The sequence below is a fragment of the Carassius carassius genome, chromosome 38 (assembly GCF_963082965.1).
Source record: "Carassius carassius chromosome 38, fCarCar2.1, whole genome shotgun sequence".
Taxonomy (NCBI): domain Eukaryota; kingdom Metazoa; phylum Chordata; class Actinopteri; order Cypriniformes; family Cyprinidae; genus Carassius; species Carassius carassius.
In genome coordinates this window covers 23,951,140-23,972,061 of record NC_081792.1, presented here as the reverse complement: position 1 = coordinate 23,972,061, position 20,922 = coordinate 23,951,140, and the positions used below count along the sequence as shown (strand labels likewise).

The following is a 20,922-nucleotide window of genomic DNA, read 5'->3' as shown; positions in this document are numbered from 1 at the left end:
AAAATGTTTTAAGTTTTGTTGTAGGTTTAAATCTATGACATTTGAAGAGCAAAATGACATTTTAAATTTTCTTCTTTATGGACATTGATAGTAGAGATGTGATGTGTGAGTTCTGGTTCTTTATTTTTTCTTGTCCTGTTGTTTCTCAGTGCGTTAAAAAAGAATTACCACTTTTGAATGACGTACTGTATTTTAGCATACATTAAGCATTTGTATGACTACAGACAAATAAAATCTAATTGTTACATCTAAGTAATCATTACTTTTTATGGCTGTATAGAAAGTTAAAACCTAGAATCTTCATGTTTTAAGGCAGACTGATCCAAGAAAGTTGTGGTAGCTTGACAGCTCTAGGAAGAGTCTGAGTCAGAAATTGTAGTTAGAATTCAAAATGTAAAATAAATATCTTCCTGGGACCCTGGTAGAGGACATTATATTTTGGTGAATTTATCTTAGAGCATACATGCCACATGGACTAATTTTCAAATTATTTGTCGTAAGTAAATGTCTCAGAATAATGTTATGAGGTTTCAAATCGGAATATGACTTTTTGTTAAAACATGGCATTATTTTCATACGTGTCTTCTGCAGAGGACACCAGAACAAATGGCATGTTAGTCAGGTATTTTGGGGTCAACAGGGGAATAAATTATAGATCGATATTCCTATGAAATATGAGATGTTGCCAAGTTATTAAACCCATTATAATGCTTCTTTTTTTCATTATGGTTTGCCCCAAGAACACATTCATATAGAAATTAAATGCAATGTATAGATACATTGTATAGAATGGGAATGTCTATGGACATTTTATGCACGTATTGCATAAAGTAAAATAGTATATTAAATCATTCTTTCATAAAACAGTTGAGAATCATCTTTGTACAAACTTTGGTTAAAAATAGCCTGAAACCTAAAAACTGACTGCTGAATGAAAAAAATTATTGTTAAAATATTGTTTTTGCCTATATACATACTTTATCATATATTTTTATTGTTTAGAATAACTTAGTCCTGGTGTCAAAGGACGTAGAATAAAAAATGAATGAAATATTTTTTTTCAATATATGATTTTATATATATATATATATGCATGCTTATTCAAGACCAATAATTTAAAATAAAATAACCTGCAGCGCCCCCTTACGGCTACTCTGGCTGAACTACAGTTTCCGGTTGATGGCAGCCAGGTCTCTCGGTTTTTTAAAATGTTGGACATGTTATTACAACAAACAGACTGTCGACATTCCGAGAGAGAGTAAGAAATGTGTGTTATGGCTATTCAAAAAGTGCTTCAGGAGACAGTCAAGTAACGTAAAGGGGGCAAAATACGTGATTAAGTGCTTCATTAACAGATTGCACATTATAATATTACTTATTTGAAGTAATGGTTCTTCAATCAAGAGACAGCTGAAGACCTCGTCTCTACATTAACACAGCACACTAAGAAAAAATAACAAGGTTAAGTTATACATTAGTTAATCAAATGTGCTACTTTTTATTTGGATTTTTGACCAGACCTTGACTAGTTGTTCATAAAACAAACTGCGATTTAGTCATTGATGGCATATTACTACTGTCTCTCAGACAAGAGTCAGGATGCTACAGTGAGGTAGAAATCACTTTAATTAGTCAAAAAACAAAACAACAACAACATCAAAAACTTTTGCCTGTTCTGATATGATAATGTTTGATAATTGTTAGATTTGTCTAATTCTTCATCACAGGTGAATATCTTGGTTCTCAGTGAGGTTACTACCAAATCTGTCTCTATGAAACTGCGGCACAACACAGTCCTGAGAAGCCGAAGACTTCAACAGCAAGAACACGTGAAGGACTCTGAGAGCATCTGTGTGGGGTTGAGTGACACTGACTCTAGCCAGTCGGACAGAGTGGAGGAAATAAAAGACCAGCCCCTGGTTTCACAGACAGGGCTTAAGACTAGTCCTAGACTAAAATGTAAGTCTGAGCTGTTTCCACTGAAATAAACTTGCACTGACTGATCTTAAAAATATATCAGTGCCTTTTTAGTTTTAAGATGCACATCGGTAATGTTTTTTTTCTAAGCATGTTTATAAAAATTACTTAAATGTCCTAATTGATCTATGGTCTAATCCTGGCTTAGTCTAAGCCCTGTCTGTGAAACCGGGCCCAGGTGTCTTTTATTCGTGATATGATGGGGCGGGGGCCAGTAAGAAAGGGTAGAGCTGGTGCTTGTCATGTTAATACTGTAAGATGCAGAGAATTCCAAAGACTTTTCTCCAAGATAAGAAAACAGACGACCCCAAAACAGAAAAGCAGAGATACAAGTAAACATTTCAGATGTGCTGTTTATGGAAATGAGACTGAAAAGAGATTAATATGTAATATAAAGCACCTGTTATAATGTTACCAAACATTTTTTTCTTTGTATATTAGATCCAGCATCTTTATCTTGTGGTGTGGGTTCTTCTTAAGGAATGGCACCCTCAGAGATGCCTCCATTGGGAGAAGGGCTATGTTATGTTCTGCACTGATATCACACTGATATTATGAAGACTTACTGTAGTGCTGTGTTTAGTATAGGAAGCCAGTTATGGTTTGTCCAGAACAATGAGTACAAGCTTGTGAAGTTTAAAATCTTAAACACTCAACAAGAAGAAAGTGAAAGAGTATTTATTGTATAAAGAAAATGGTCAAGAAATGTCCAAAATGTCTTAAAGGACAGGATCATTGAAGTTTCCCTAACTTTATGGCAAAATGACATTTTTTCTCGGTTTTCTGCAGGGCTCGAATTTAGAGGGGGCTGCAAAAAAAGGATATAAAGCATCCCCCCTAACCATCCCCTTTAGATTTATATAAGTTGTGTATTATGTAAAATTTATTGTGCAAATTAAATGTTAAAATGATCTACGTATTATAATTCATGAACTAAATAAAAGTGATTGGCTAATCAGAACTCAGCACTGTAACTGAAGCTGAAGCAAGCTGAAGCAAGTTTCTGTCATTCGTCATGCAAAATGATTCAAGCGCAACTTTTGATGTTCATTAAAAAGAAGACAACAGAAGGAATGTTTTTTCATTGATTAGAATTTAAAGACATAATGTCATTGTATTGTGAGGGACTGAGAGACGATAGGAGAGCGATGAGTGTCACCGACTTTAACAAAAAAAAAAGCAATGAAAGAAAAAGTACCCATGTATGAGTTTTGTTTTATATTCTTTGCAAGCGATGTACTTTTCTGAATATCAGCACATAAATATGCTAATAATTTTAGATCTATATAGCCCCCCACCCCCAATTTTGGCTGTGTTTCACTCATAAGCTGAGGTAAATAAACTCAGATCAATGGGCCTCATTAGTTTGAGGTCATGCACTTCAGTTTATGAGTGATCAATCAATTCCAAAAAGAAATACAAAACCTGCACTAATTAAAATGTAACATGTTTGCAAAAAGACTGAATCCATTTAATAATAGGCCTATAACATAACAAAAAATGTTTATATATATATATATATATATATATATATATATATATATATATATATATATATATATATATATATATATATATATATATATATATATATATATATTATTATTATTTTTTTTTTTTTATTTTTTTTTTTTGTAGGCCATGCATTTTTGACCAGGAACACTTGAACATGAAAAGTAATAAGAACTTCAGAAGTTTACGATTACACATAAAGGAAGCTGTGATACATTTTTTACAGGATTATTTGATGAACAGAGATTTCAAAAGAATAGCATTTAGGAATAGAAATTGTTTGTAACATTATATATGTCTGTACTGTCACTTAAAAAATAAAATAAAATCTTATCGACTGAATTTTGAACAGTAGTGTACATAAGTGGAACAAAATAGTGTTATATTTCTGGTATTTATTTTTTAATAATATTCATGATTACCTTTGCCAGGTGGACTGATTAAATTCTGGAGCTTTAATTTCAAGTGCATCACTTTAACAGTCTGTGCACACTCCAACAATTTCTCATTTCAGTTTGATTTAGAGTTAGCAAAGTAACTAAAAATGACAAATAACTATTTATAACTTATTAATATTGTAACATTCAAAGAAAGATGAAATATACTCAAGTATTATGCATATATATTTAGTAAAATATTGTTTTATGTGCATATGTATTTAGAAATTTGCGTCGCTGCAAGGATCTGCTCTCTGTTCAGACCAATGTGTCCATTACCAAGGCCAAACCACTGCATCGTAAGAGGTCACGATCTGGTCTGGCCGCCCATTGCTGGCTGGCAATCTTCTGCGAAAAGGAAGCCTTCCTTGAACAGAACATTACCTCAGCGGCTTTATCCACTCGACCTTAGTGTGAAGCAGAAGGACAAACTTCTTGTAGATGGGAAGATTTCAAGATTAAATGCAGATTTGAAGCAGATCTCAGAGGTCTCTATAGCAAACAGAGGACGACTAATGTCCGGGGTAAATTGAACAAGCAGTAAGTGTCTGATGGCATAGACAGAACACGGCGGGTGCTGAAGTTTGATGACACCCCTAAAACTGTTGCTGTGGAAACTGCGGAACAGAGGAAAAGCCCTCAGCAGAAGCACAAATGTGGAGAGATTCGTGAAGCTCAGAATGGTTTGCAGAATGAGCAGCAGGAAGAGATTTCTGAGGATTCGGAAGGGTTCAGGACCACCACAGATCGTGAAGCCCAAGATTAAACGAGGGAACCAGAAGAAAGTCTCTGCCTCTGGTGTTACAAAACCTCCTATACAGAAGCCCAACTTCATATCCATGTTAGCCACACTGGTGAAGAATCGGAACCAGATTATTAAGGAATCCTGCAAATGAGTCTCTGTCGAAGTTCTTTTAGTCATCTTGTTTTACTGAAGAGACATACGTCGCTGCTATCAAGTTTTGCTAATTCTGTTTATAGTCTGCTTATGTTTATTTATTGTTCCATTTGTTTATGTTCTAACATTTGCATTTGCATTAATATATAAAACTTGTTCTAAATGATCGGTTTGTGTATGCTGTTGGTTCCACAGTGGCTTGAACTGCGGTTACTGTAATAACCACAGAGAGGAGCTGTTTCCAAACAAACTTGCATATCTTCTCTCCTGTATTTTTAAATATTACAATATATATGACCTTGAAAAAAAATATTTTCTCACACTTTTATCAAATTCGTGTTTTTCAGTGGATCGGGGAAAATGGTTTTTAAACTTTATTTAAATAGATACATATAGAGTCAGCAATACATAAACTACACACACACACACACACACACACACACACACACATACACATACATATACACACATATATATATATATATATATTAATTGATGGTTCCATGATGGAAAAGTTATTAAAATATTCAAGCTAGGAGAAAAAAAAAATGGTTCTTTGAAGAACGGTTCACTGGAAGGTTGTTTGGGGAATACAAAATTGTTCTTCTATTGCATCACTGTTTTCAGACACACTAATGGACAAATTTTATTGTTATTGATTATTAGACATCTATACCTAATACCTTATTATTGAGATTCTGGCTGATGTATTAAATATGATATAATATATAGAAGTAGAAGGTTTTTGTGTCAAAGGATCAATTATAGAAATTTCCGATTTTCTAAAATTTCACTTTTTGTTTTGTTTCAGACATTTCTTTGTACAGCTTATAATTATTATTTTTTTAAATTTTGATTTTATTTTTTATCCAAACCAACATTCTAATATAATATTTGGAATGTTGACAATAAAACTACATTTGTATACAGGAAGGCAAGGGTCAACTATGTTATGAAAGGTAGATTTAATTTGTGGTTTTTCATAAAGGTTGGGGAAAGTTACATGAGTTAAATTTTATAAACTTGTGCAAATGTATTATTTGTGTGAAAATGCAATGCTTTGAATTTTAATTTTTTTTATTTGATTTTTTTACTTTTTTTTTTTACTTACTGTAATTTTAACTCCAGTACAGTTAAAATTGTACATTTAGCCCCAGTAGCATAAGATAAACATACATTCATATTTATTTTTTTGGGGATTCAATTTTCAGTAGCTTTTTTTACCAAGCCATACTAAGAAACATTTACTGGATCTTAAGACTATCCCAGTTAACTATCCCAATATTTAGTAAAAAAATAAATAAATCTTAATATAATACTATGGAAATGTAAAAATATGTAAAAATATGATGTGTTATATTTGCATAAAATGTATTTTGTTTTTGGTGAGCCTCATGATGATAAAAGAGTCAAAATGCTTCTGAATAGCCCAAAAAAAAAAAAAAAAACCACCTGTCCACAAGGCAAGTATTCTGTTGTTTTAACACTTAGTGGTTTTAAATGGATTTACATAGATAAACAGCTTTGAAGTGTGATGTGTGCTGTTATTGGTGCTGATGTTGAGGGGTTGGGCTCAGTGACTCCACTGTCACAACCTAAAAGCGCACTGATCCATCACACAACATCCGTTTAGGAAGAGCGAGCATGCAAGGATGCAGCAAAACCGGACTTTTACCCAGGGGACTGCTTAGAGAGCAGTTTTATTATTATTATTATCATTATTTTCTTTTGGATGGACAATCACATCCACACATAATCGTGTTAGGATATATGAGTGTTGCAGAGGAAAGGCATGCAGCCAAATGATCAGAGCTAAGAGGATTTAATGCAGCTGGACATGACCCATGCTGAGTAAAGAAGAAGATTGTATAGTTTTAATCAAATGCAATAAGTTTTTATTGCTGGTCACTTTGAGTTTGGACTGTCGAGGAGCGATGTTTGTCTTCATCTCTTTATGCACTCCGTTAACTACACTATAAGTATGCTCACTGCACAGAGATGTATGGTTTCAACTCGACAGTAAAAGGGTGAGTTATACTACAACTGATTACTACACATAATTTGCTATTTATTCATTTATATGGTAATGCTTTTACATTATTTTGTTTGGTGCCCCTATTTAATGTAATATGACTTTATATAACAAAAAATAACTATAAACCTCTTCTCAAAATAATTGCTTGTTCATTAATATTGCTCAGTACATTCGGGTACTTGATATTTTAAGCTGTGAAAGCTCTGCGGTTTCCTGCAGTGTCATTCTATGCTCCATTTAAAGCTAATTTAAACAACATTACTGTAATTTTATTGAAAGTTTTTATGACTTAATTTTATTTGAGAGACTACATGGTGTGTTTGTAGTTTTTAACATTTATTTGTCAAACCACAGAATCTGCAAAAAACGTTAAGAGGTTAATAAAATGGGAAAAGCCTAATTACAACCGTAAAACAGTTTTATATCTTTTTACTTTCTGTGTGCATTTATATACATTTGAACTTGTTGGCAACGACATGCAAACATAATTATACCGTTGTATGAAATAATGTAACTTTTAGCCATTTCTTGTTATTTGTTGTTTGTATGTTAACACTAATTTCCTATATTTCCTCATATCTTGAGCATGATAGGTTTTGTGCTTTTAGGAATACTGACACAAGACCTTGCAACGGGTGGACCTGATCTTTACTAAGCCAGATCTGGACTCAAAAAACACATGAAGATGTGTCAGTGTTATTCTGCCCTGCTTATGAGCTGCTTGTACATGGTATGAGTTTTATTTAAATTATTTTAATAAAATAAAAAACATTATATGTGACTACTGCGGTATTTGGTTTGACAAAGTTAATGAACCTTTTCTTCTCCCAGGGTGCATTACTTGTGAAAGATGGAAAAAGACACTTTGTATTATTATTGTTGTTGTAGTTGTTGTAACTAATACTTATCTCTATATACCAGGTGTCTTCACTGTCATGCTATGTTTTTGAAAGTAGTGTAGTATTTGCTAAACAGGGAGGTATGAATTAAAAAACAAATAATTTTCAGGGTTTTTTTAAATATGTTAATGCATTGTACTATTAATTTACTGTAAAGAGACAAAATTGTTTGTATAACCCAAATATGCCTTGGCTTTTCGTCTCATTTCCTCTGTAAATCTTTGAATAATCCAGTTTCCTCATGACCCTTAATACATCAGTTTTGCTAATTTCTCAGGAGAACAAAATGTGCGTATGTGTGATTGTGTTTTTATTTCCAAAGATTAATTTTAATACATATGATTTGACTTCACAAACCCAACGCAGAGTTTAATTTAAGACTTTATCCCTGAAACCAGTTTAAGCCAGTTTAAGATGAAATGACAACCTCTGTGATGGCTCAGCCTTAAGTCCTCTCTCAAGAGAATTTTCTCTCACTGCCCTCACTCAAGTCAGATTTTTATTATTAGTCCTTTTCCCCCTCAATTTATTGCCATCCTTAAGTTGTAAAAAAAAAAATAATATATATATATATATATATATATATAATCATAATTTGTTCATCATTATTATAATTTATTTTTAAATAATTTTGTCTTCAGAATAATTATCTCCACAGATTAATTATGATTGACCAAAATGAATTAGTTTTTTCACAAAGATTTTTTTTTTTTTTGGTTTCTGGTAATATTTTTTCACATTTGGCATCTCTTGTCTCTCCTTACCTGCAGAGGATGTCGGTAGTTCTTTGTTCTGTGGATCATGAGTTTGCACTAAATCAGCGTTAACATACAGTAGATTTGGATTTTAATTATAAATCACCATCACGGGTTTGAATTGTGAAGTGTACAGCACAAATAGGTCTCCTAAATTTCTACCCCCTTTGGCTTTTTATCTTTGAAAATGAGAGAGAAATAATGGAGAAGATGAAGACAGACTTGGGGAGACGGGGACTAAACAGCCTTTTGGGATTTATACGCTCTTTCATTCTATCAAATTATGCCTTTGAAAGTATATGTGAGAGGCTTTTGGGCTTGGTTGAAAGATAGAGAATGAGAGTAGGGCAGCTCCTCCCTGATCTTCCTCCTTTGGTCTTTGGCTGTTTTCTGTTCATTCATTTTTCACCACGACTGCAGTGTAAAACAAAGATGTCGCATTGATTGGCTGTAGTATTAAAATGAAACTTTACACTAAATGATAGTAGGAGTTTGTGACTGTGTGGGTGTCACTGTCTTATGCTTGAGGTAAATAGTGTTTATTGAGTAAGTAGAAAAATTGCATTGCAGTGAGATGTTACATCCTGTTTGCATCATTTAAAAAAGGGCTATCTCACACAGTTTTCAGTTTTCCATCCCCTCTTTGTGTTTTGATTATTTATGTAGTGATTTATTTCCTTTGAGTTCTTCTACATGCTAGCCATGATTTTAGTCATGTTGTACTGTAGATTATTCATCTATTATTTCACATCTGAGATGTGAATGTGGACATGCTATTTGGGGAATCAATAGATAAAGTCCTGCAGGAAAATGGAAGTAGAGTAGTTTTTGAATGGCTTTATTTTTGACCACTGGACTGGATTGGAATTGCATTTTTCTTGAGATACATTAGCATCTACAACCACTTTGGTTAACAATTCCCTTCCTGGTTTTGTCTTTGAAGGTGACATGTGGAGCAGAGCTCAGAGCAGCTGTGTCTCCTCTGGGTTGGGGAGAGAGTGATAAGGAGGAAAGCGTCTCTCCTTACGGCTCTCATTCAGGGATTCTCAAATCCCTGCGGCTTTTCTCCCACACGTCCCAATCTAACAGCCAGAGCCGTGAAACCGCTCAGGACTCTGGGGCACTGGATCTGTGGGCTTGGTTATCCAACCACACTGATACTGAAGGAACCCTCTCGAGGGCCAAACGTCGTCCCTATGTGAAAACTGGCAAGTTTAAGAAAATGTTTGGCTGGGGCGACTTCCATTCGAACATCAAAACAGTCAAGCTAAACCTTCTCATTACTGGGAAAATTGTTGACCATGGCAACGGAACCTTCAGTGTGTATTTCCGACACAATTCCACCGGTCTGGGCAACGTGTCTGTCAGCCTGGTCCCACCTTCCAAGGCTGTCGATTTTGAGATCACTCAACAGGAAACCATAGATGTACCTAAAGACAATAAGGCCTTCAACTGTCGAGTGGAATATGAGAAGACGGACCGCAGCAAGAGGACGTCTGTTTGCAGTGATTTCCCGAACAGGGTATGTTTCCAGGAACAGACCCAAAGCCATGTGTCTTGGCTTTGCTCCAAGCCCTTCAAGGTCATCTGCATCTACATTGACTTCTTCAGTGCAGACTACAAGCTAGTACAGAAGGTCTGCCCAGATTACAACTACCACAGTGACACTCCCTATACCTCCGTGGGATAGCACAGCCTAGATTGGATGTGTTGAGGTAACTGAGGCGTCATCTCATTGTTACAGCCTCTCTAGCCTGTAGTTTCCTTGTTCTGCTCCACAAAGAACCAGAAATGGAAGCAAGGCCAGATTGAGGAACCACTCTTTTGATTCTATCTTACTTGTCCTTCTATGTCGAGGAATGGAATAGTTCACCCAAAAAAGTATTACGTTATTTCTGTCAGTCAAACAACATGAGGGCGAATAAATGACAGAATTTTCATTTTTGGATAAACCCATGCTTAACCCAGCTAAGTCCTGATTTCTGATTCACAGTATAGTGACCCCCTCACTCTTTCTCAGTGACTCTTGTGATGTCATCAGTGTGATGTTTGTAAGCTGTGATTCAAGAACAGAAAAAAAGAAAACATCTCGTATTGCAGCCATTTGTGATGCTCTCCTTTTCATGCCAGCATATTTTTGTGTTCACAGAAACATTGTCAATAACTAAGCTTGATGTTGAAGCCATAATGTGGTCCTCATTTCTTTTGTCTTTTGTTTCTGTTATTAAACAAATGATTCGATTTTAGTTTTCAGAATGCTCCCTTGTGTATTATTTTTTTCTTTGACTCCAAGAATGTTAGCAGATTGTTGGTGTACAGCTTAAGAAATCCTTGCACAGATGCTGCAAACAAAGAACAGTTTTGAAGTTAGACAATGCTTAGGTCAAGTCTGTTACCAAATCTTCTTAAATCTTCCACATTTGTTACCAAATCTTAAAAGCCTCAATATCCCTCTGACTACCGGAGGAGAGTCTCATTGCGGGACAGACATTTTTCATCAATTTAACCTCTATAAATTCAGCCATATGAAAACATTGTTGATGACATTGTTTTACGTCAGCAGAAAGAACGGTTTCATTCACATAGGTCTGATCGTATGTGCAAACTCTGATCTGAAAAAATGCACACATAATGTCTGTGTAATCTCATGGCTTGATGAACAGGGCGTTTGAGGATTTGCAGCACGCTGGCTTTGATCTCAGCTTTAGTCGTCTCCAGATGTTTGAAGACTAAAAGAAAAAAAAAGTTTTATAAGTTCATTTAAATGATTTTGGAAGCCACAAACCAAAAAAGAATATATGGAGTGTTTGCAACATGCTAGTGTCCATTGGGGATTGATCCTTAAGGAATGTTAAAGATCATACAGCTCCACACAGGTACTGATATATAAACTGAAACTTCTAAAAGATTGTAAACTTACCATAAAAAAAATTCAAGCTAAAACTTTTACAACTTGGACTGACTTCTAAAATAATTGTTCACTTTTTTCTCAAAAACCTGCCAACTTTTTTATGGGTCAAGAAAACTGAATTATACAGTGTGGCCGTTGGAAAAAGAGTGGTTAAAGTAAAAGAGTTTGCTTACAACATCCAAAAATCAAGTCTTGGAGGATTTTTTTTTTTTAAATAAACAAAAGGAAATCACAATAAAGCCAGGACATTTTTTCTCATTTTATTTCCAAAGCAATAAATCAAAGTTCTTTTGTACCACAATACATTTTTTTCCCCAACACAAAGAACTCTCCTGATCCAGAGTACGTTAAACCATTGAAAAGAACTTCAACTAAAGTCAGAACTAACTGTGCGAAAACTGAGGGGAAAACAAGTTCTGTAAACAACACGGTAAACAAATCTTCATATTTACCATTAGTTTGAGTTGGTGCAAAATATCGACGTCTTGAGCCGTTTTCGTGTAATACTCTTTCGTGTAATTTAGCCCAAGTATTCTACAGCACGACCTCAGTTAATACTTACGCCAATTTGAATGATGCTAAACATACAATGCGACATTCTGCCAGCAATATAGGCAACATTATCACTTTAAAAGTGTCAGTGGAGACGATCTTTGCACTCGATGCATGTGCATGGGTATGCATTTAGTGAGTGTATACTTGTTTTTTTTGAAACGTCAGACCACAAGTTCACAAAAAGGGCTAATGCAACCCTCCCCCTCAAGAACATGTAATATATAAGGTCCTAAACACCACCATGTTAAAACTACTGCATTATGTGGGAGCTAGTGCAATCCAGACATGTCTGGGATCAGTCGCAGCAGGCACGTAGCTACACGTAGAGACACAAAGGTGCGGAGGGGCAGATCCTTTAAGGCCATTTCTCAAATGACGTCCAGAGTAAACAGCATGGCGAAAGTCCATTTCTTCTTGAGCACTGTGGTTTGAACTAGTTCCTCTATCCAGTCTCTGGTAAGGGCGACGGGCGAGTGAAGAGGGAGGGGAAAGTAGGGCTCGTTGGAGTAGTTGCCTCCTCATGCGTTTTGTTCTAAGCAGTCTGTGAGGGCAAAGGTCAAGACTGTTTTAGCCGTTTCCTAGGTAGACCAAAAGGGGTGCACTGGGCTGAAGCAAGAGCCCGGAAAGCCTCGGCCACTAAGTGAGGATGGGACTGAATCATCGCTTTCCAACCTGCAGTCTCCATTATGTCTGCGGCATGACTGTGAATGAGCAAAAACAAGCCTGAAGGTTACTATCAATGATATAACATTCGTCTCACGCTGATGAAATTAGTAAAAAATAATCTGGGATTTTTATTAATTCTGTGAAATCATGCCAATTAAAAGAATGCTCTGGGTTCAAAACAAGTAAAGCTTTATCCACAGAATCTGTAAATAAAAAAATAAATATGACATGTACAGTAAAGAAATGTTGCAAACTGATCCAAATAATAGAAATAAAAAAAAAAAATTTATAAACACATTTAATTTAATTAATATTAGTGCTGTCGAATACTTAATCGCGATTAATCACATCCAAAATAAGTTTTTGTTTACAATGTGTTTACTGTGTATATTTATTATGTATTTGTAAATACACACACATACAGTATATATTTAGAAAATATTTATGTTTATACATTTATATATTCATTTTCTTATACTTTATATGTAAATAAATTTAATATATAAACAACATTTGTCTTAGAAATACACATGTATGTGTATTTATATATAAATAATATACACATTATGTAAACAAAAACTTATTTTGGATGCAATAAATCGCAATATATATTGTGGTTTGGAAGTTTGTTTGTTTTTTTTTTTATAAAAAAAAATCTATAGCTTGAAAAGCTATAGCCATGGTCTCGTGTAAAAGTGAATTTACCACAGTAAAAAGGTTTGCACAGTTACTTTACTGTCGACAGAGCTTACAGTGCATTGATGCCCAGAACATTCCTTTAAAACGTGATCATACAATAAGATCTTATGTTTTACGGATATCTTTAGTCACATAATTGCTATGCAACAGGAGCTTCCTGCTAAATACAGATGTGCTTTTTATTTGCAGAGGACTCTGGGAGATGGTAACATGTTGCCACACATACTTGCTATTCCAGTTCTTCCCATCTTTACAGCCCAGCTGTCTAAGAACACTGCATCTGAGGAAAGAGACCAGAGCAGAATTCACACAGAGCTCCCAGAATGCACTGCAGCCACCGCTATCACCGCTATCACCATTAGATATATAGCAGCCAAATAATTCCAATTAATTTAATTGTCTGCTTTGCTTTTAACCAGTCATCTAGGCATAGAAAAAATGCACATGGTTTTACCTTCAAACTCAATATAGTATTTATTAAGGTTATTTTTATAATATAGATATTATATTACTGCTCTAGCATGTATCCTTTCAAAACAGCCCAATTAAACCTGGGAGTAATTAAATTGGCAAATATTTACAATGTAAATTTAAGTGTTCAGAAAACAAAGAACAGTAAAGTATACGAAGGATGTTTTTGAGTGTGTGTTCTTGCCTATTAATGAAGTCTATGGCTTGTGCTTTAAGCTGCTCTGCGCTGTGAAGGTCAGCCAGAATGAGGATGTCAGCCACATTCTCCACAGATAAACTGTTACAGAGAGCCTCCTCACATAAAACCTTTAATCTTTCCAGAGCATACTGAAATGAAAGAGAAGAAAACAGACTGCGGGTAAATCACAGGATTATGTGTTTTCACACATAAGCAGCACGGAGACAAACAAAAGCGCTCTTCCTTCAGAGCAAAAGTGTGTTACCTTGTCTGCAGCAGCTAACAGGTTGTCGGCCATTTTCTCCAGGTTAGGAGCTTTACCAGTGTAAATAAATACCATCATTTCCCTAAATACATCCGGTTCCACATCGCTGATGTCCACACGGTTCTGCAATGGGGTTGAAAAAAAACTTTTAGAAAATCTGATTCAAAATTGAATTGAATAAAATATTTGTAAATATATACATTTCATTGCTGCTTAAACATGGTAAGTTTTATAACAATTTTAGTTAAAACTAATAGTATGTAATAACAGTGTGTGTAAAATGATAATTTTCATAGGTAACCCTGGACCACAAAACCAGTCTTAAGGCGCTTGGGTATATTTTTAGAAATAGTCAAAAAATTTAAAGATTTTTTCACAATTATCGATTTTTCTTTTATGCCAAACATTATTAGGATATTAAGTAAAGATTCCTACTGTAAATATATAAAAACTTAATTTTGATTAGTAATATGCATTGCTAAGAACTTCATTTCAACCTTAAACGCGATTTTCTCAATGTTAAGATTGTTTTGCACCCTCAGATTCCAGATTTTCAAAGTTTTATCTCTGCCAAATAATGCCGATCCTAATTAACCATACATCAATATTATCATATATATATATCTGTTTATTTTTATTGCATTTTATACATTGTGTGTGTACTTTCATTTTATAATATACATCTTATAATAGAATTTTACTTTAAAAAGTTTTATTTAAATTATATGACAACATAATAATAATTAGTTACATAAATATATGTAATTTTATTTACAGCTACTTTTATTGTAAAATGTGGTAAACAGTCATTCTAAAGAATCAAGAGTAGATTGATTCATTCCTGACTGGTAATGTTCATCGTATCACTTACTTTTTTACTCTCCTCCATTTTGTGTTCAAACATGGCATTGAATACTGGCGACCTCGCTGGCAAAGGAAACACGAATCATCAGTGTCAAGTGAATCATCTGTGTGTAAAGTACTGCTAAATTCAGCATGTCCCTCATTATCATTTCACTGAACATTCTCTATTGTCTGTGCAGCTTGCCATTTAGCAAGGCAAAATCTGGGTCTACCCCAAACGTGTGTCAGTGCCGTGTTGGGATGAGTAAGCTTACCTGCCAGTATGGATTTGTGCGCTTTGAACTCTTGCCCTCCCACGAACAAGCTGCAGTCTGTGAACCTGGAGCCTTCCCACAGGTTACCCAAGTCGTCGGAAAGCTGACACTCCGGAACCTTCAGCATGTTTGTGTTCGACTGGCCAGAGATGTTTACAGAGTCCTGGACCACACTTACCTAAACAAATAAGTCACTGGTTTTGAAGCAAGGACATTTCTAAATCCAAATATTTAGTGTACTTGAATTGTGACATGTTACAGTACCTCACAGAACAGAGTGAGCTTGTCATCAGGAAGAAGTCCGTTAGCTTCGTCCAGCAGGAAATCTCTCCTGATGAACTTCTTGAAGCCCCAGTCTTTTCCCTGGACGAAGCGGTAGGCTCTTTGGCTTTCTGAAATATGGGCAGAACAAAAGAAGCACAATTATGAATCTTACAGTTATTCCACACTACCAAACTCAATCCTGTGAGTGTCTGGAAAACTCTTACCCATGGCTTTAGTTTCTTCTCTTTTGGCGTTCAGCAAAGAAAACTTGAACTTTGCTCTCACTTCACTTTTTGGGCAACTGACAAGCAATAAGTACAGAGAGAGATAATCTTTACTCTCATCATCCAGTCCCTTTGGGTTCACTCGCAAACACCTGCAGAAAAAGACAAACAAGACCAGAAGAGTCTTCAACAATTTTTGTAAAAATCTGAAATAATTGTAATCATTTATAAATAACTGTTAAGAACTTGGAAAACACTATATGTATCCATATAAATAAAATGCTAACTTAAATACATACTAGAGGACAAATGTTTGAATTTTTATTTTTTTGGAAGGAATATCTAATGCTTACCAAGACTTCATTAATTTGATAAAAAAATACAGTAAAACAGTTATATTGCAATACATTATCACAATTTAAAATAACGGTTTTCTATTTGAATATGTTATAAAATGCAATTTATTACCTGTGATGGCAAAGCTGAATTTTCAGTCTCCAGTGTTACAAGAAATTATTTTAATATGCTGATTTTCTGTTCAATTATCATCAGTAGCCTACTCAATTTAATAATAGTTCTTACTATTATCAATCTTGAAAACTGTTTCTGTTGTTTAATAGTTTTGTGGAAACTTTTAAAATCAAATAAACTTCTTTCAACAACATTCAAAAAACAAATACAAAAAAAAAAACGGAATTATTCTAAACTTTTTATCGGCACTGTTTTATTTATAGGCCATCGGAGAAGCAGTCACACTCCAGGACTGAGATGGAAATATCTAGATCTTCAGAGACAAAGATATATCGATAAAAGCATTTCTTTGGCTGTCAGTGACAAAAAAATATTTTATAGTTCTTAAAATTTGTCCCAGACGACTCAGTGTAATCCCAACCTAAATCAAAATGGGCCACTGTTGTTTCACAAACAATGATATTAGGAAAGGTCCAGCCTGTATTTGTGCGAGTATGTTTGGTTGAAGAGGAAGGCAAGGCATTAGAGAGAAGAATTAAGAGGCCACTTGAGAGCTTTCGACAACACTCCGAACACAGTAAAAAACACACCATTTCATCTTGTCGTTGGGCCCCGAGGAGAAGGTCGAGCTCCTTACGACTTCTCCCATCTCCTCCCGACAGAAGCTGAAGTTGTTAATCGTCCACATGTAAGAAAACTTCACGACTTTCACCTGTGAAAAAAAAACAGAGGGATATATATGACTGGTGTTCTCAACTCAGAACGATTAATTTTCCATTGGCTTAGTCTCTCTCACCTGTGTATAACACCAGCTTTCTGCCACAGGTCCGGATGTCATTTCCCCTGGGGGGGGGGGTGTGGGAACCCGCGACATGGCCTGCTTTCACCCTTCAACGTCCCTGATTTAGCTCACTGCTCGGCCTACACACAAAACCAAGACAAAACTGTGTAACGGTAGTCGAAACAGGTCAGTGAGTCAATATGATTTCCCAATATGAGAACTGGTTACAATCACAAGGCAGCTCTTTCAAACGTCTATAAATAACCACAACTGAGGTACACTATTAGGTCAAAGTTTACATGTAATGGTTGCTAACAGCAAATTAATTAAATTATAGATTTAGCCAATGTTCTACTAAGAGACTAGATTTTAGCATTTTCTGAAAAAGGAAAAACCACCAAAAAATGTTTACTGACCATAAAAAGACTGATACTGTAGATAGAAACAGATGACCAACAGTAATAGCCCAAAGTGAGTAATACAGGAGGTCATCGGGAATATATAAAGTCAAATAATACCTTGTGTTCAGAGACCAGCAGGTTGTGTTTCCATGTCATCCCTGGGCCAGAGTGACTGGAAACAATGACTAACAGTGCAAACTGACCTCAGGCTCCAAACAAGCCATCCTAAACATACAGACGCAGAATTAACCAAACATGCATCCATGCCATGAACACCAGCAAAACTCTACACCATTTAACTTAACTCCGCATACAAAAGCACAATAAAGTATAGTACTTCCAGAATGTTCGGTACATAATCAATCCAGGGCATTTGTTGCATAATGTTGATTATCACAGAACACAATTTCAACTTGTCCATTAGTTTGCAAAAATCGCTTGATAAAGGAATGCAAGCAATATGTTAAACTCATCTTTTTGTAAAAACACTAATTCCTCCAATTTATTGTTTGAGCTGTAAATTTACTTCTAGGTAGAAAACTAATTTTCTACATGAATGAGCTGCTATATTAGTTACCTAAAATAATATCTGTGAATGCTGCCATAACATGAACAGGTGTTTGTAAAGACAAAGCAAACGGATTTCATTTGGATGATTTTTGACTGTTTTTCAACACCGGATATTGTGAACATATGCAGATCATTAGCTTAGCTTTGTCATGATAACACACACACAAACACACACACACAAATATGGATTTAACTTTACACAGACAAGGGCAGTTCTGTCACTATTATGTATAATATCTTGAGATGATAAACACTATATATTTTAATGTTTATTGCTTTGCTCCCATTTACTTCCATTGTATGATTTACTGATTATTTATGCTACAAAAGCGGTCAACGGAGCATAACTTGTATTGGATAAAACAATCCGGCTGTACATGACAAGTCATTATTCACCATTCTGTACAATCAAGTCTTCATTTAACTCGTCTACACACCATGACTGACCTCATGAAAAAAAGCGCACACACTCACCTCAGTAAGAATGCTGAATCTCACTTGTGGGATTTTTGCGAGCCTTTTAGACTGGAGATCTTGGCAGCCGAGGGCAGTTCTGTGGGATGCCACTCTCAGCAGAGACTCAATGAACCCTGGCAGGAATAACAGTATTTTAACACCACATGCACTGGGACAGCATCAGGTTCTGTCCCAAACGCTTTGCAGCCCACACTTCTGACTACAGACAACATAACACTGATATGGGCATTCAAATGTCGAGTCCAGTGAACAAGATGATCTAGAACTAATTGAAAATACAAGTCGTGTTTGGGAACGTTCTGTCATCTGAGAATGTAAAGAACACAGCAAAAAGTGCAAAGGACATTATGACGTTTGCTTAATTGATGCAGAAGAGCACAGAAATGGATAAGCCAGCTGTAGAACAGTTAAGGAGGCCATCAGATCTAAAACAGCCACAAAATACGTATAACTTTATGAAAATACCTTTTCAAAAACAATGCAGTGCACCTATGGTTAAAAAACAAACAAACAAAAAACCTTGACAGGAACAGATTACTCAAGGTCACTAAAAGTCTGGTGAAATAAAATGTTTTACTATTATTATTATTATTTTATCCACTAACAAGGCTGTTGGTAACATCTGGAATAAAATAACTTCAAACAAAAAGGAAGAACCCCTGTTTAAAGTGGACAAGTCTATGGCCAAAGGAAATTACCTTTTTTTTTTTAAAAAAGAAAAGAAAATCAACCAATTATCAGCATGTCACCACTGGAACAGTCACAAAACATCCCTCCATCTTCAGCTAACGTTACTTCGGATATTGTTATTGCATCAACTGTCCAGACATTGTCAAAGGAAAATTATTTTTCCTATTTCAATTTAGGAGCTTTGTCTTTATTTATTTTTTCTAGAAATGTGCTGTATAAAATAGACTTTATAAAAAATTTCACATAAAATAATTGACATTTGAAAGAGGAGTTCTCGAATTAATGAGTCAATCGAGTCTGAAAGAATCGGTTCTCTATAAATCAATAAGCTCATTACGAGTGAGTTCTTCAGTATGGAGCATATGGGTAGCAATATTCAATTTGGGATGTAATATGCAAAATGACAATGCAATATGTAAAATGACAATGCATTTCTGTATTTACATTTACAAATTAGTATTCATTTTACATATTAAAACTGGTGTATGAAATGGCAAATTAAAATTATGTAATTTAATTTTCATTTTCATTTTGCACCAAACGTTGCACAAATGTATTGGAAAATGTAAATGTAAATACAGAAATGCATTGTCATTTTACATATTGCATTGTCATTTTGCTTATTACATCCCAAATTGAATATTGCTACCCATATGCTTCCATACTTCAGAACCGCTCGAAACGATTTCGTTTCGCGAACAAATCGTTCATACCTGTTTTGTGAGCCGGATCAAACGATTCACTAATAAGATCCGATTCAAAAGAACCATTCGTTCGCGATTCGGAGAGCGGTGTAATGCGCTACGAAACCAGCCCCTCCGCCCCAAGTTTCTGTTATGAATTGATAACCGCGTTTCTTACCGCGTTCGAAGAACTTTGCACATACATATGAGCGACGAACACTTCTCGTCTTTCCGTTAGATCCGCTTGCAGTGCAATTGATGCGGAAAACGAACAGAAAAAGAGTGAAGGAAACCAAGTTAGCCAAGCACGGCTCGTCTCGTTTGGCCTAAATTTCATGCACGGCCCAAACAAGAGACAGAACCATAACAAAGCCGAGTCAACTATGTTGATTTACGGCCGAAACAAAGAAAGATCCTTCTACCAAACCCCGCACGTATCTGATTTGTTTGTCCGAAAGCAGCACATCATGGTATGGATCGAGTAAGAATCTGTCTTTGTGTCAGTGCTCAGAGCGGTGGTTAAAATATAAGATAAAAATAATTTTACAAACCTCTCAGACACTCCGCATCACAGACATAGAAACACGGTACGATATGTGACCTGAGTGAGTCGTAGAAGGAATTTTGTGCGAAACGAGTGAACTTTTGAGCCTTTCTCTACAGATAAGGGGTGTTTTTCTCTCGCTTGTCTCTCATAGCGCTGTCTGCGCTTCAGCTCTATGCAGGCGCACTGCGCATGCGCACAGAACTTCCTCTCAAACCATCTGTTCTAGAGAAGCCCAGTTAGTTAGCAGCGTACGCTAAATTCCAATGGCTAGAAATGCGATTTACCACTACGGATGGAGTAATTATCGTGGTTATTTTAATTAGGTCAGCTTCCATGACTTCGATAAGACGTGCATCTACATTTTATGATGCATAGCCACTCGCAGCTCCCATAATATCAGGGCAATTAATTAAATGACACGAAGACTGATGAAAGATA

General features: G+C 35.4%; 2 protein-coding genes across 3 annotated transcripts; one reads left to right on the top strand and one right to left on the bottom strand.

The window, feature by feature from the left end:
- Positions 1-6,418: 6,418 nt before the first annotated feature.
- On the top strand, positions 6,419-10,408 carry LOC132119078 (neurexophilin-2-like). Of its 2 annotated transcripts, none has more exons than XM_059528828.1 (3): positions 6,419-6,851; positions 7,453-7,589; positions 9,457-10,408. In XM_059528828.1, the coding sequence occupies exons 2-3, from the start codon at positions 7,539-7,541 to the stop codon at positions 10,201-10,203; spliced, it is 798 nt and encodes a 265-aa protein (XP_059384811.1). In that variant the 5' UTR covers positions 6,419-6,851; positions 7,453-7,538; the 3' UTR covers positions 10,204-10,408. The 2 variants fall into 2 exon arrangements, with proteins under 2 accessions (XP_059384811.1, XP_059384810.1); XM_059528827.1 differs by having other exon boundaries at positions 6,420-6,851; positions 7,468-7,589.
- A 1,242-nt stretch (positions 10,409-11,650) lies between these two features.
- LOC132119596 (speckle-type POZ protein-like B) lies at positions 11,651-20,709 on the bottom strand. Its single transcript, XM_059529696.1, has 13 exons — positions 20,489-20,709; positions 18,562-18,677; positions 17,635-17,742; positions 17,132-17,256; positions 16,926-17,047; positions 15,865-16,016; positions 15,641-15,768; positions 15,377-15,554; positions 15,130-15,185; positions 14,259-14,381; positions 14,000-14,142; positions 13,571-13,624; positions 11,651-12,680 (listed from the first exon to the last, which is right to left on the bottom strand). The coding sequence occupies exons 4-13, from the start codon at positions 17,207-17,209 to the stop codon at positions 12,536-12,538; spliced, it is 1,179 nt and encodes a 392-aa protein (XP_059385679.1). The 5' UTR covers positions 17,210-17,256; positions 17,635-17,742; positions 18,562-18,677; positions 20,489-20,709; the 3' UTR covers positions 11,651-12,535.
- Positions 20,710-20,922: the final 213 nt, after the last annotated feature.